The sequence below is a fragment of the Paramisgurnus dabryanus genome, chromosome 7 (assembly GCF_030506205.2).
Source record: "Paramisgurnus dabryanus chromosome 7, PD_genome_1.1, whole genome shotgun sequence".
NCBI classification, from domain to species: domain Eukaryota; kingdom Metazoa; phylum Chordata; class Actinopteri; order Cypriniformes; family Cobitidae; genus Paramisgurnus; species Paramisgurnus dabryanus.
The window spans coordinates 6929137-6942293 of NC_133343.1; the positions used below are offsets into that span (position 1 = coordinate 6929137).

At 38.2% G+C, this 13157-nt stretch overlaps 1 protein-coding gene across 1 annotated transcript in view; it reads left to right on the top strand.

Annotated features, from left to right (window-relative positions):
* The first annotated feature begins 3081 nt into the window (after positions 1-3081).
* Positions 3082-13157, top strand: part of kalrnb (kalirin RhoGEF kinase b) — a 136999-nt gene continuing 126923 nt past the window's right edge. Inside the window, exon 1 of the mRNA XM_065293678.1 lies at positions 3082-3709. Coding sequence (XP_065149750.1) covers positions 3631-3709 — 79 coding nt within the window. The 5' untranslated portion in view covers positions 3082-3630. The remainder of the gene's footprint in view (positions 3710-13157) is intronic.

Genomic DNA, 13157 nt, shown 5'->3' on the forward strand with positions numbered 1-13157 from the left:
ACTTTAGTATTTACCATAATAAACTGTAGTAACATTCCTTAATACTGTAGTGTTTTTAACCTTATCATAGTAAATATTAAAGTATACTACCATATTTACCACAGTTTACTAATTCAGTTAACTATGCTACAGAATACTTTGGTATACATAGCATACTATAATATATACAGTACTACAGTTTACTATACTAAATTATAAAGTATATTACAGCTTTTTGTGTGGGATTAATGATATATTATCTTAATATTAAATTATTAAATTTGTTTTGTAATAATTGTTAGTTATTAAATATGTTGAATGCGTAATTTGTAAATCACTTTAGATAAAAGCGTCTGAGTGAATATATTACAAATGTAAATATTTAAGGAATCTCAACACATCACTGAAGGCTACAAATCTACAAATACATCTTCATGGACTCCTAAGGGTCCATGGACCCTTGACTGACGTGCTTACAGCCTAACAGACCGTCATTACAAACCGAGTATCTGTGATAGGAGTCGATTTGTCAGTATTTCATTTAATTTGGCTGAAATTAGATTATTTGGGTGTCAGTTAGCATAAGTGGTGTCCTAAACCGTATTTGTTACAGGTGTAGTCGATGACCACATTTGAGGGCAGAGTGCCAGGTAGCCTGCCTCATGCCCAGTCTTATGATAGAGAAGAACGCCGAACACTAGTTTTCGACCTGGGTGTTTAGTGTCTCTTAGGAAATGGGTAGATGAGGTTACATTTAGAGCTCTTCCTCTGGATATGCCATTAGATGCTCATCCCAAACACACTTTACGACTATTGATGAAATCAGACACCATCATCGCCTTCCTGTGATAAGAGCGAGAGAGAAAGAGAAAGCGAGAGAGACAGCAAGGTTTAATCGGGGAAGTGACCAAAACACACTCATAAATCAGTTTATGTTGACTGAAATATTGGGTCGTAGTTCTTGCAGATCAATTTTTATATTATTTTGGATAATCTGTCTTTATAAATATGTTCTGAACAACTACATCTGTTTAAGAAATGAGATAAGTGCCACTGTTTAAATGCATAGGGCCAATTCATGGAATTTGTGGAGGACAGTTGGGCCCCTGCCTTCATACAGCAGCTCCATAACTACGGCCTTGGATGAGATGACATTTCACTCAAGATTGTGCCTTCAGGTAAGCAAGCACTGTGTCAACCTCTTAATCCAGGTCAATAAACGTTTTAACTGGCAAATAAGCATCAGGCTGAACACAGGTGAGGTCATCGCTTAGAATAAACCAAGCATGGCATTCTTGATTGAATACAAAAGCAAATGTACTTTTTGTGTTAACAACAATCAGGATATTTTGCATACTTCATTTCCTCGATTGCACGGTAATCAACCAAATACATGCGTGAGTCAGGTAACCTTGTGTGTGATTTTACTGTTTTTATTCACCCAGACATCTGCAATTCAGAGCAAAGAATCTCATCCAGCCAAGTTTTTCATCAAAACAGTCGACGTTGAACAAGAGTTCATCTGCCAGTTTTCCCTTGACTAAGGATGTAAAGTATCTATAAGACGCAGACTTTTCGTGCATAGTCTGAAGAATATGAATTTTTTCTCATGAATTTTTCATGAATTAAAGCGTTGCATTCTGCTTTCTCAGCAGGTTAAATGTATCTACGTAAAGTGATGTTAAACTTTGATTTCTCTCTACTGAGTTGCCCACACAGTGACGTCCTTTGGTTGGGTTCTGATGGCATCCTTGGTCCATCCTTTGAGAATTACAGTTCTGGAGGTATGAACATCTTTCTTGGACTTACAGCCATAATAAGAGTATAATAGGGCCTAGACCAGTGTTTCCCAATCCTGGTCCTCAAGTACCCCCTTCCAGAAAGTTTCAGATGTCTCCTTATTTTAAAACACCTGATTCCACTCATCGGCCTCCTTCCAAAATGGTTAACATGTCTCCATAACAAGCTGATGAGTTAAATCAAATAAGGAGACATCTAAAACTTTCTGGGATGGGGTACTTGAGGACCAGGATTGGGAAACACTGGTCTAGACCAACCACAAACAAAACAAGCAAAACCCATATGAAGTTGGAGAAATGTAAAATAATAAAGATAACTAGCTTAATACATAACCTACTTAAGATTTATTAGTAAGATTTTTTTTTTCAAAGAAAAGGCCAAGCTAACAAATAATACTGAATATAGAAATCACTGCGGTTGTTATGACGTCATAATTCCTCACGAGGGCGCCAGCGAGCCTACCATCTGCGAGCCAGCAATTTAATGCATATCATCTCTAAGAAACTGTTACGGTTGTAGAACAAAAAAATAATTTTTATATTCACAAAAATATATATTTTTTAGTTTATGTTTTTATTTATTTGGTTAACGGCGTCATTCAGCACTTGTCAAAACCAAAATGCGTTTGTTTTCTAGATATGTTGAAATCTCCCCGAGCAAAATATGAATCACAGGAAGACCAAATTTCCTGGTTAGAGCCAACAGAGTATTTAACCTCCAGGAACAACACAATTGTGCCAAAGTTCAAACATACTTGTGATATCTAAATAAACGTTCTCGCTCATTTCTAAGGGGGCGTGGTGACTGACAACGGCGCTGATTGGCAAAGAAAAAAATAAATATTTCTGCTGTCGTAAAACAGCTATCCTAATATACATACTGCATAGTTTTGTAACAATGTCAACTATACATTAAAAAAGTAATTTTTATAAACTATAATAGCACCAACTTTGAACCCACTGTTCGTGTAGTTTAGTAAAGCATTGCATTATCTAACGTCATGGGTTCGAGGCAGAAAACACACACGCGCACGCATTGAATTAAAGCATTTGCGTAAATGTCACTAGCCTTGTCTTTTGAGAACTTGCATGCTTTGTGAAATCATAACCATTTCGATAAATTCGGTACCTTTTTCATTTAAAAAATGCATATATTAAAAAAAACTATTTCAGACCAGTACATTGATTCTAATAATTAATATGCCTCTCCTAAACACGACCGTATGGTGATGGTAGGGGTTCTCCGGCCTCTTGAAAACCCACACACACCCCATTATTTAGAAGCGCCGGAGCGCATCAGGGGGACAGATTGCTTGCTCCAGTCCTCCATGCAGCATCACTATAAAGAAACCCCCCTCACGTGCCAGATCTACTATTCCTAAACCGAAAATTTTCTTTGAATTTCGTGCGTTGTTTCTTCTGTAATACTGTGGGAACCCATTGTGGGAGGCAATTTGTAAGCGGTGTGGGGGAGCGCTGCCATTATATCTACAGTACAGTACCGCTGGCTTCGGTGAAACGTCGCGCGGATGGAGGGATATACTACGGCCGAATGAATAAAGGATTTTACGAGAAGTGCTTTAACATCGCGTGCGCGTTTTTCGCGCGTCTTTGCGTCGGGGTTCCCTCAGCGGTCGTCTCGCAGAGGCGGCCAGCCTTCAAACAATAGCGCCCGGTGGAGCGCTGGTTACAGTATCGCCGCGCGCAGGACCTCGCGCATCATTGTCATTATTCTACAACCACGAGCGCTCGCAAATGGAGACGGCCACGCGCTCCGGTGATCTTCACACATAGATTACTCAGATCCGCCGTTTTATTAGCACCATCAGTGGGAACACACACATATTCTGCAATGATGGCAATGATGAATTCTGCCGAGGGGGCTGAGGATGGACCGAACGATCCGGACACGGACCCGTTTTTCAAAACAGGTAGATTTGCATGTAAAAATCGTGCATATGCTTTTGTTCTTATGGCTGTGTAGTGTATGGATGATTGTGAAATTGGTTACCGGGTGCATCTATCACCCGTCCACACAGTTACACCTAGAGTTGTCGAGGTAGCAGCGTAAGCCGAATCCTTATGTCCTATTATGTTTCAGTGTCAGTTTATTTGAATATGCAACACACCCATCCCATTTATCACATCGTATAGGTATACAATGTAACAAATATATACATAATGATGCGTTCCTCAAAAGCTACTGTGATAATTATGAATGCATGCAGACAGCAGCTTTGGCACGTTCAACGCCCTTATGCACGGCGTGTCTGGGTTATTGTGCACGAGAGGGAGGAATCCCCATTGAAATAAATAGGTCTTCACCTGTCACTTTTTCTCGCACCTTCAACACATTCCCTAATTACGTTACTATCGCCTCTGGACGCGCCGGGTATTGCGCTTCGCGGCTGGCGCGGGAGTGGCACAGCCTTTTGTCGGTCGTGACATTGATTCATGTTCTGAAGCCTGTTGATTCGTACGAACAGCTGAGAGTCTCGCTAATGCGTGTGCTATACACAGGTTTTTGACCAAGATTTTCTCGCGGAGAGATGCACAAAGTGCTCTCACGTCTCCGGTGCTGCATCCAGCCAAGCCCCTGCTCATGTGTCCAACCTGACACCTTCACCAGCTGTAGCATTTACAGTGACTATATGCACTTCAGATACTCTCGAACTGTGACCCTTAACACTGACCTAGTTTTGGTTCGCCTGGCAACGAGCCAGTTTACATTTACATGTATGCATCTGGCAGACGTTTTTAATCCAGAGTGATTTACAATGCGTAAGATATACATTTTTATCAGCATATCAGTGTGATGCTGGAATCAAACCTATTATCTTTGCATTGGTAATGCAATGCTCAATCAAGTGAGCTGTAGGCTCTCTGTTTGTGTGGTGCTGTGTTGTGGGCATCCATGTCATGCGAGTATGCATGGGTATGGTGTTCAAATTCTGTGTTTTGTGTTATTTGCATCTATGTTTATGCACCCTGGACGTATATGCATGTGAACACCATGCATACACTGTACGGTATTATATCAGTGTACACACACATACTAATATTTATGTAATTTCTGTTATATGCACAGAGGTGGTTACACAAATCTATGTGGGTGAACGGGAGAACAGATTGTCACGCTTTTCACTTATATATTTTTTTTATATTTTTCAATTTATCTTTAAAATTCATTGCTATAAAATGCTTTACAATACTACTATTATTGGTTAAAAGATTAAATACACATCTCAGTTAAAATATGGTCCAATAGTATGGTTTATATACAACACTATATGGGGTAAATTGTCAGAATGGGCAATTAAGATCCTGGCGTTCAGCTTTGTTGATTTGATTGGTTACATTGTGACGTTGGAAACCCATGCATTTTTTAACCGGAATATGGAGAAAATACCAAGCATGGTGTTGAATGATGAATTTGCACATGGTTTGCACAACAAAGACATATAAACAACAATAAAAACCTGATTTTTCCCACAGTGGGACCTTAAAGAGCACCTATTGTCCGATTCACATTTTTAAATTTCCTTTGGTGTGTAAATGTGTATTAGTACATGTTAACGATATGCAAAAGGCACATACCCCAAAGTAAACGATGACGCGAGCTATCGTCTCCAACGTAAGTCTCTTTTCTTGAACTACAACAAACACGGGGATTGTAGGCAACAGTTTACTTCCTGGATTGGTGATGTGGAGAAGACCGACATTATCATAATTCCTCCCGCTTCGGACTCACAGCCTGTAAGTTAACTCCTGTCAGCAACCGAATCTTTCAAACATGGAGCGTCACGTTTCCGGCTGACGTCAGAGGTATTCAAGCCAATCACAACGTACAGATTAGCTGGCCAATCAGGGACACAGAGCTTTTCAAATCCATGCATTTTAGGAAAAGAGTGAAATCTGGAGCTACAAAAATTTACGGTATGTGGAAAATAATGTGTTTTTAACCATAAACCAACACATTGTATTATACCAAATACACAAAATAACGTTTTTTTAAGCAATGAAATGGGTGCTCTTTAAAAACGTGTGACACCTTTTTTCACAATATCCTTGTTGACATTACACAGTTCGAACTTCTGTTAAAGGCGGGGTGCATGATCTCTGAAAGCCAATGTTGACATTTAAAATCACCTAAACAAACACGCCCCTACCCCAATAGAATCTGGACCTTTTTTTGATAGACCCGCCCCACACATACGCAACCCCGGCAACGATGTCGGACACGCCCCTTACTGCTGATTGGCTACAAGTGTGTTTTGGTACTCGGCCCGACTTTCTTTTCCAAAAGGTTTTTTAAAAATCATGCACCCCGTCTTTAAAATCTATCTTCATTATACAATTAACTCCTCAATTAATTTATGTCAATGAGGTTTTATTGTGTTAAAAATATTATTTATTTTAAATTTGAATAGGATTAGGTATTGGATACATACTAAATGCTAATGTCAAAGAAAATGAAAACAAGTATTCATTCAAAACCTAAGACGTACTTTGATAAAACCCTTATTATACCTACTTGTGACAACTAGCCCCAGCCTTTCCTATACATGTTCATAATATTCTCTCTCTCTCTCTCTCTCTCTCTCTCTCTCTCTCTCTCTCTCTCTCTCTCTCTCTCTCTCTCTCTCTCTCTCTCTCTCTCTCTCTCTCTCTCTCTCTCTCACACACACACACACAAACACACTTTCTTTAATGTTTAAGTTAGCATGAATAGTAGAGGGGGTATATATGGCAGATTTCTAAGCGTGTCCCCCAGTTACCTATCCCAGAGGTAAAGGGAGATGTCAGTTTTAACTCTAGTGATTTTGTATATACTTTAAAGACACCCAAAAGATTCTAAACATGTCCCTTGTCCTGAGAACCAACCTAAATGTTAGAGAAACTCACATGTGTAATTTTAACTGAAATCTTCACACATATTTATGTTAACTATTTTCAGCATAATGCATTGAAATCACTTGCAGTTTTTTTAAATTATGCAACTTGGCACGTAGGTTGATTCATTTGAAAAAGATGGAATTTGGCCGACGCCCACACTGACTGAGGTTGCTGGGATATTTGACCTAAAACCTAAGAAGGCCCCACTTGTAATATAGCTGAATCACTTTAAGTTGCTTAGCTTGTTGGGTTCCTCCAGCATTGACTGCTATGGTCAAAATGTAACTGTAATTTATGATGGCGGTGGGACCACAGTGTCTCCTTTCTCATAGTATCTGCCAGTGAAGTTGTGCGCATGATGATGTCAGATGATGTCATGATGAATACAAGCTGAGATGTGTGTATTGTATTCGAGAACCGTCTCTTAATATTGCTTTTGCATAATGACTAATACATAATTTTAATGGTTGCTATGCTCCTGCTGGCATTCTTTGGAGAAGTAACTAGCCAGTAGAGTTTCTAATCTAAATATTTAGACATTTAAGTGTTAAGGTTTTGCCAGAGAAAGAATGATGTTTACAGAATATTGCGATATTTGTGCTTTTCAGACAGATTTTAAATAAACATATCTTGCACCGTTAAACCACTTAGCTGTTAAATTTTCGAAGGCTTGTAAGTTTACATCTGAAGTTCATAAGTCAAGAGAACAGCCATTTTGTAGTGGTGTCCGAAATTATAGTGGACATTATCAAGTGCACTTATTCAAACCCATAATGCACCGCGGAAATGACTGTACAAACGATGTATACAATATACATACATAGATAAGTATAGCAGCTGTTTTTATTTCTTATATGCAAGTCCATATTGGAACGGTCCAAGGTGATATGTAGACCAGTGTTGTCAAGTTTGTGGTTTCCGAATAACTTTAAAACTGTTTATGTAATTTTTCCCGCAGGTTAAATGCAGGGTTCCCACGGGTCCTTGAAATCCTTGAAAGTTTTTGAATCTGGGGGAAGTAATTCAAGGCCCTGGGAAGTTTTTGAAAATATACATACATGGATACAGGTCATGGAAAGTGCTTAAATCTATTTTATGCAAGAAGTTTTCTGGAACAAAATCCATATTATTCCCTGTGTAGTGTAGGATAATATCATAAAAATTCTAGACTTTTAAGCACACGTGCTAAACTGTTCGCTTTAAATGCTTATATCTTCTGTATGTGAATGTTGATTCATACCAAAATGTTTTATTGCATAGTTGTGTTTGACACATAAAAACGTCTCGGTTACGTGTTGTTCCCTGAGAAGGGAATGAGATGCTGCGTCTCCCTTGCCATACTTTCTGCATCCCTGTAACGCCGTCTTTGGCTATATTTTAGATAGCGATATACTTCCTGGCTCCCGCGTCAACCTGTCTTTGTCGTTAAGCCTCACCATTGGTTAAATTTGATATACACATTCAGACGAAAGGGAACTGTAACAATGTATCTTAAAAGGTAACATGATGTAACCTTGCTCTCACTTGAAATGTGTCCCCACATTTAGTGCTTGAATTTGAGGATATTGGACCTAGAAAGTCCTTGAAAGGTCATTGATTTTGAAGTTAAGTAAGGCGTGGGAACCTTGTAAATGTGTAAGAATTTTGTTCATCGGCTGTCAATATTAAGATGATATTATTTTATTTATGAAAGGAAGGTTTTGTTATTTGGGAAAAGGTAATTGAGATAGATTTGTTTGCTACGCAAATCTGGCAACCACGCCAAGTTGGTGCGTGATGACTGTGCGCCCACAACCTTAGTGATAAGCCTGTATGATTATCAATTGTTATGTTAGATCCAAACATTATAACTGCCTACAGAATACACCAAGCTGAAAGCGTTACTTTACACTAAAGTACATTTTAAAGTTAGTGTATTTTAAAAATCTTTAATACTAATACATATACAGTATACAAACAACACATTCTCAACCGTGAAAAATTATCCCATTTTTTTTTTGGGAATATACATTTCAGCAGGATTTACAACCAGAGGCTGCGCAATGTATCCTAAAAAGCTGTGAGTGACATCTGAATCAGACCCATTCTAATATGGCGAACGCGTCTACATATGTGGAGCTCTCAAATGGCGAATATATGCATACATCTATGTACTCAACGGCTAACCGCTACCCCATTCACTGTAAGACGCGTGCCAATTCAAGTTGGCACCCGTAGTGCTTCCGGCGCTAGTGTCCGAATTCACTTTTTTGTTCACTCATTCAAGTGGATTATATTAGCGGACTAATGTAGTGAATAGTTAATGAATATATGGTGGGCTATCAGACACAGCCATTGATTTCAATCTTTGATATGGCCTGACAAGGTCAATATAAAGATATTTAATATTACCAAGACTCATTCACTGTATTGATATGAATGAGATCGCAGTGGTCAATATGGCCGCTGTAGTTCCGCCTTCTAGTATTTAAGAGCCAATCGTCAACTGTTAAAGAATGTCATCCTCTGGGAGAGGGACTTTGGGCATGTGAGGTGTTGCAAATATGGCAGCGTAGTGGGGGGAATTTTTTTTAAGACTTGGGTCAATATTAAAGATGTCAACACCGTCAGAAAAGATGGTCAGAAATGTTCCTTAGCTGTCACTGGGGCGGTACCCCTTCAAAAAGTACACTTTTGCATTTAAAAAGTTAATATAAGTACCTCCGAGGTACCAAAGACTGCATAATAGTACCTCAAAGGTACCAAATGTAAACATATCTGTACTGGAGTGTAATTGGGGCTCAACATAAAGGTGACCTGGGGCAAGTGTGAGAGACGTGCGGGCCAGTAAAAAGTATTGTCTGTTTCACCCTCAGTCACTAAAATATATTTTCATCACCTGTATAGGAGACTTAAAGGCGCAAAAGAGGATGTTTTTCGGCGACTGAGAATCCAAAAACGGTTGCTGAGTTTTTTAAATGAGCGCATGCGTAAGAACAGCCTCCCTCCTTCACCCCATTCACTCCCATTTCTAGGGAACGCCTTCCAAAACTCGTGCACGAATATTTGAACACGAGTGTTTGTTTACTACCGGCAAATGCTGTGTCGCGTGACTCGCGTCAGTGGATTCATTATGTGAAATGATGATAATAAACAAATAAGACGTTAAAACGTTAGATCAGTCGACGCTACTCCCATTTCAACTATGTAGCAGACTGGTCACTGCCTTACAACTACAGTACAAGAACAACGTCAATATACTTGAATATACTTCTCTACCGTGGTGCAAATTCGAGGAGGAAAGCAGGATCGACAATGAAACAAAATGAAACTTAAGAAGGAGTTTCATGCGCTATGCGCATGCGTTGCCTGTGTTTAGTAACTGGAGCGCACACGTCTCTCACAAGGAACGTAATGCCAGTGATTGACAACCCAGAGGGCCAATCGCTTATGCGATGAACGCATGAGCAATTGGCTGATGTTTTTAAGGCCCTATCTTGTGCACAGATGACGTATATTAATATTATTACTTCCAGTGCAGCTAATAAATAGTCTTTTATCATTTAGTAAAGACAGTTTCAAGTAATATTGCAAAAATGTATAAAACAAACATCCTCTTTTGCACCTTTAAAGGAATATTATAGTGCAATAAATTAGGGTCACAACACTTCTCAGAAATACATGTTCCTTAACTTAAGTATAAGTGCATCGTATTGTTTTTATATCACTGATAAAACTATTTTCAAAAAGAAGTTAATCTTCAGCTCGACCACACAGCAAGACTGCAACTTGTATATCGTTAGATGATTTACTGTAATCCCTTAACATATGGATTTTACAAGACGCAAAAGTTTCTCTCAACAGGCTGTTCCACACACACAGTAGATGACTGTGCTTAAATTCCTGCCAATGCCTCCACCACACACTTTATCCTCAGCAGGCCATCTCTTTGAATGAAGGCCAGAGGGGTTGCTGTAGCAACTGTTGCCAAGATTCCTACTCAGAACTTTGAATAGAAAAGGTACATTCAGTCATTATGTTGGCCAGGAGACATCAATTTGAAAAGTATGTTTGGATTTTGTCTGTCAGAGGTAACTCGATGGCAGTTTCTCATTACAGTAGTTTTGTTAACAGTGCATAAATATTTACATGGAAAAAGGTGAAAAAAGTTTGTCTAGTTTACCAGAGACTGCACTGCTTTTAGAGTAAATATAAGTTATGTAATATTTCAAAGCCATGTGTCTATTAATAGATATTGTCATAAGTTAACAGACTGCATTGTCAAATTTCTGTATATGCAGGCTTACATTACTGAAAGTGTTTTAGAGTCTATTTTTAGAGCCTTTTATTTTTTTAATTAGTGCTGTCAATCGATTAAAATCTAGATTAAATCCAGATTAATCGCATGATTGTCATGAGTTAACTTGTGATTAATTGCAATTAGTCGCACATTTTTATCTGTTCTACATTTACCTTCATTTAACACTTTTCAAGTTTTTAATACTTTAATCAACATTGACGTGGACAAGTATGGACGCTTTATGCCAGTGGTTCTCTAACTGGGGGTCGTGAGATGGTGCCAGGGGGGCCCCAGTTTTATGACATTTTATAAAATACTAGGGCTGGGCAAAAAAAAATCGACTTTTCGATTAATCATTTTTTTTTACATGGTCGATTAAAATCGAATCTCAAAGGCAAACGAAACAATATATTTTTTTAAATAACCTGATCCTGTTTGATCAAGGAATGCGACTGTTTGACTTTTCAGCATACATTTTTCATCTTGCATCAAATTGTATTGTATTTAACATAATTGTATGCATTTGAAAATTAGAGTTTTAATGTACCCAAGTGTACCTAAAATAAAAAAATGTAATATACAGGTTGGTAGCTCTTAATTTCTTTTTTTTAATAATTACCCACTTGTAAACTTATTTTCACTGTTTTATTTTATATAAATAAAGTATTTGTATTAAATCTATATTCATTGAGTTGAATCAAGAATTGAGTATAAAAATCGGTCCGAGAATCGGATCCGAAACGGATCCGATAGCTTATGAATCGAAATCGAATCGATCCGATCTGGAACATCTGAATCGATACCCAGCCCTATAAAAAAACATTAAATTATCATGAATTCTGTGTAATTAAACCTAAAAAAATAAGGCTACTAACCAACAGCACTAATCTACTTAATGTCTTGTTTAATTAAAATTTTAAGTTTTATAACTAGTTTTTGTCATAAAAGTTCTTTAAAGAAAAAATAAGCATACATTTTCCTGAATATGCTTGCGCCTATAAATTAAGTTACAGCATATCCGATCACAGGCCACCGGTGTAATTATACTTCATCCAGTTCCCGATCTTACAGCTTATACTTATACAATAGTTAATACTAACACCAAATCTCAGCCAACCATTGTTTTCAGACTTCCCATTGGGTGGACCTGAGGACCATAAACATTTCTTACTGGTCTTGTCGCTTTTTATTCTGTCCTTGGCAGGATCTCGATCCTGCGGGGCCATTTGGCAACTTCTTGCCAGGATTGGTTTCATTTAATAATCGTACAGACTGAATAATTTCCTTGTACTTCTCTGGGCTTTGTGTTACTGTTTGTTTGGATACACCCTGATCCTGTAACATGGGAAATACGGGTTGCTTCATATCCTGAGGAGGTTTACAGGTGTAATTCAGTGTACCAGACATGTGACTCTTTTGTTGATGTTCAACAATATGATCTTAGTGGTCTTCATTCTTATATTAAATAAAGATTGAACTACAGAGTTATGGCATGCAGAGTTTGACCAGGTGGACGCTGTGTTTCCTGTGTACTTGCATGAAGCACACATGATGAAGATCTCATAAAACATGCAAAAAACACTGCATGGTGTCCTTATGAAATATGGATACGGCACTTTGTATGTACAGTAGTGCATCGACTTGTAACATCTTATTGATGCTTCATCTGACATCTTAAACTATCCGCAGTATTCACAGAGACTGCAACGTCTTTGTACAACTCTAGCAATCCAGCCTTTGTTTACAGACTGCTTTCTGACTGTTTAATTTACTCTTTGCATGCTATAGTCTGTAAAGCATCTATTCACAAACACATTTGGAGTTATTTTAGTAAATGTCCTTGCTCTTCCAAGCTTTATAAGGACCAGGAAACAACTTCTGACTTTAAATCCCAAAAAGTGCACCCACCCTTTACAGAACTAATCCACACGGCTCCAAGGGGTTAATAAAGGTCACCCGCAGGTAATCAATGTGATTTTCAAAGAAAAATAGCTATATTTCAGCCATATGTCCATAGTACTTTATAAACTATAACTACCTTCCTGTAACGACGCCATCTTGGACTCATGCGTTTTAAGACAGTACTGTGCATCTTACCTATGGAAATGAACACTCACTATGCTAAAACTCTCTTTGGAATCATGTGAGTCCTTCGTAGTGAAAACAAACTCACTTTGTTTTAATAATTTAGGCATATTTGATAT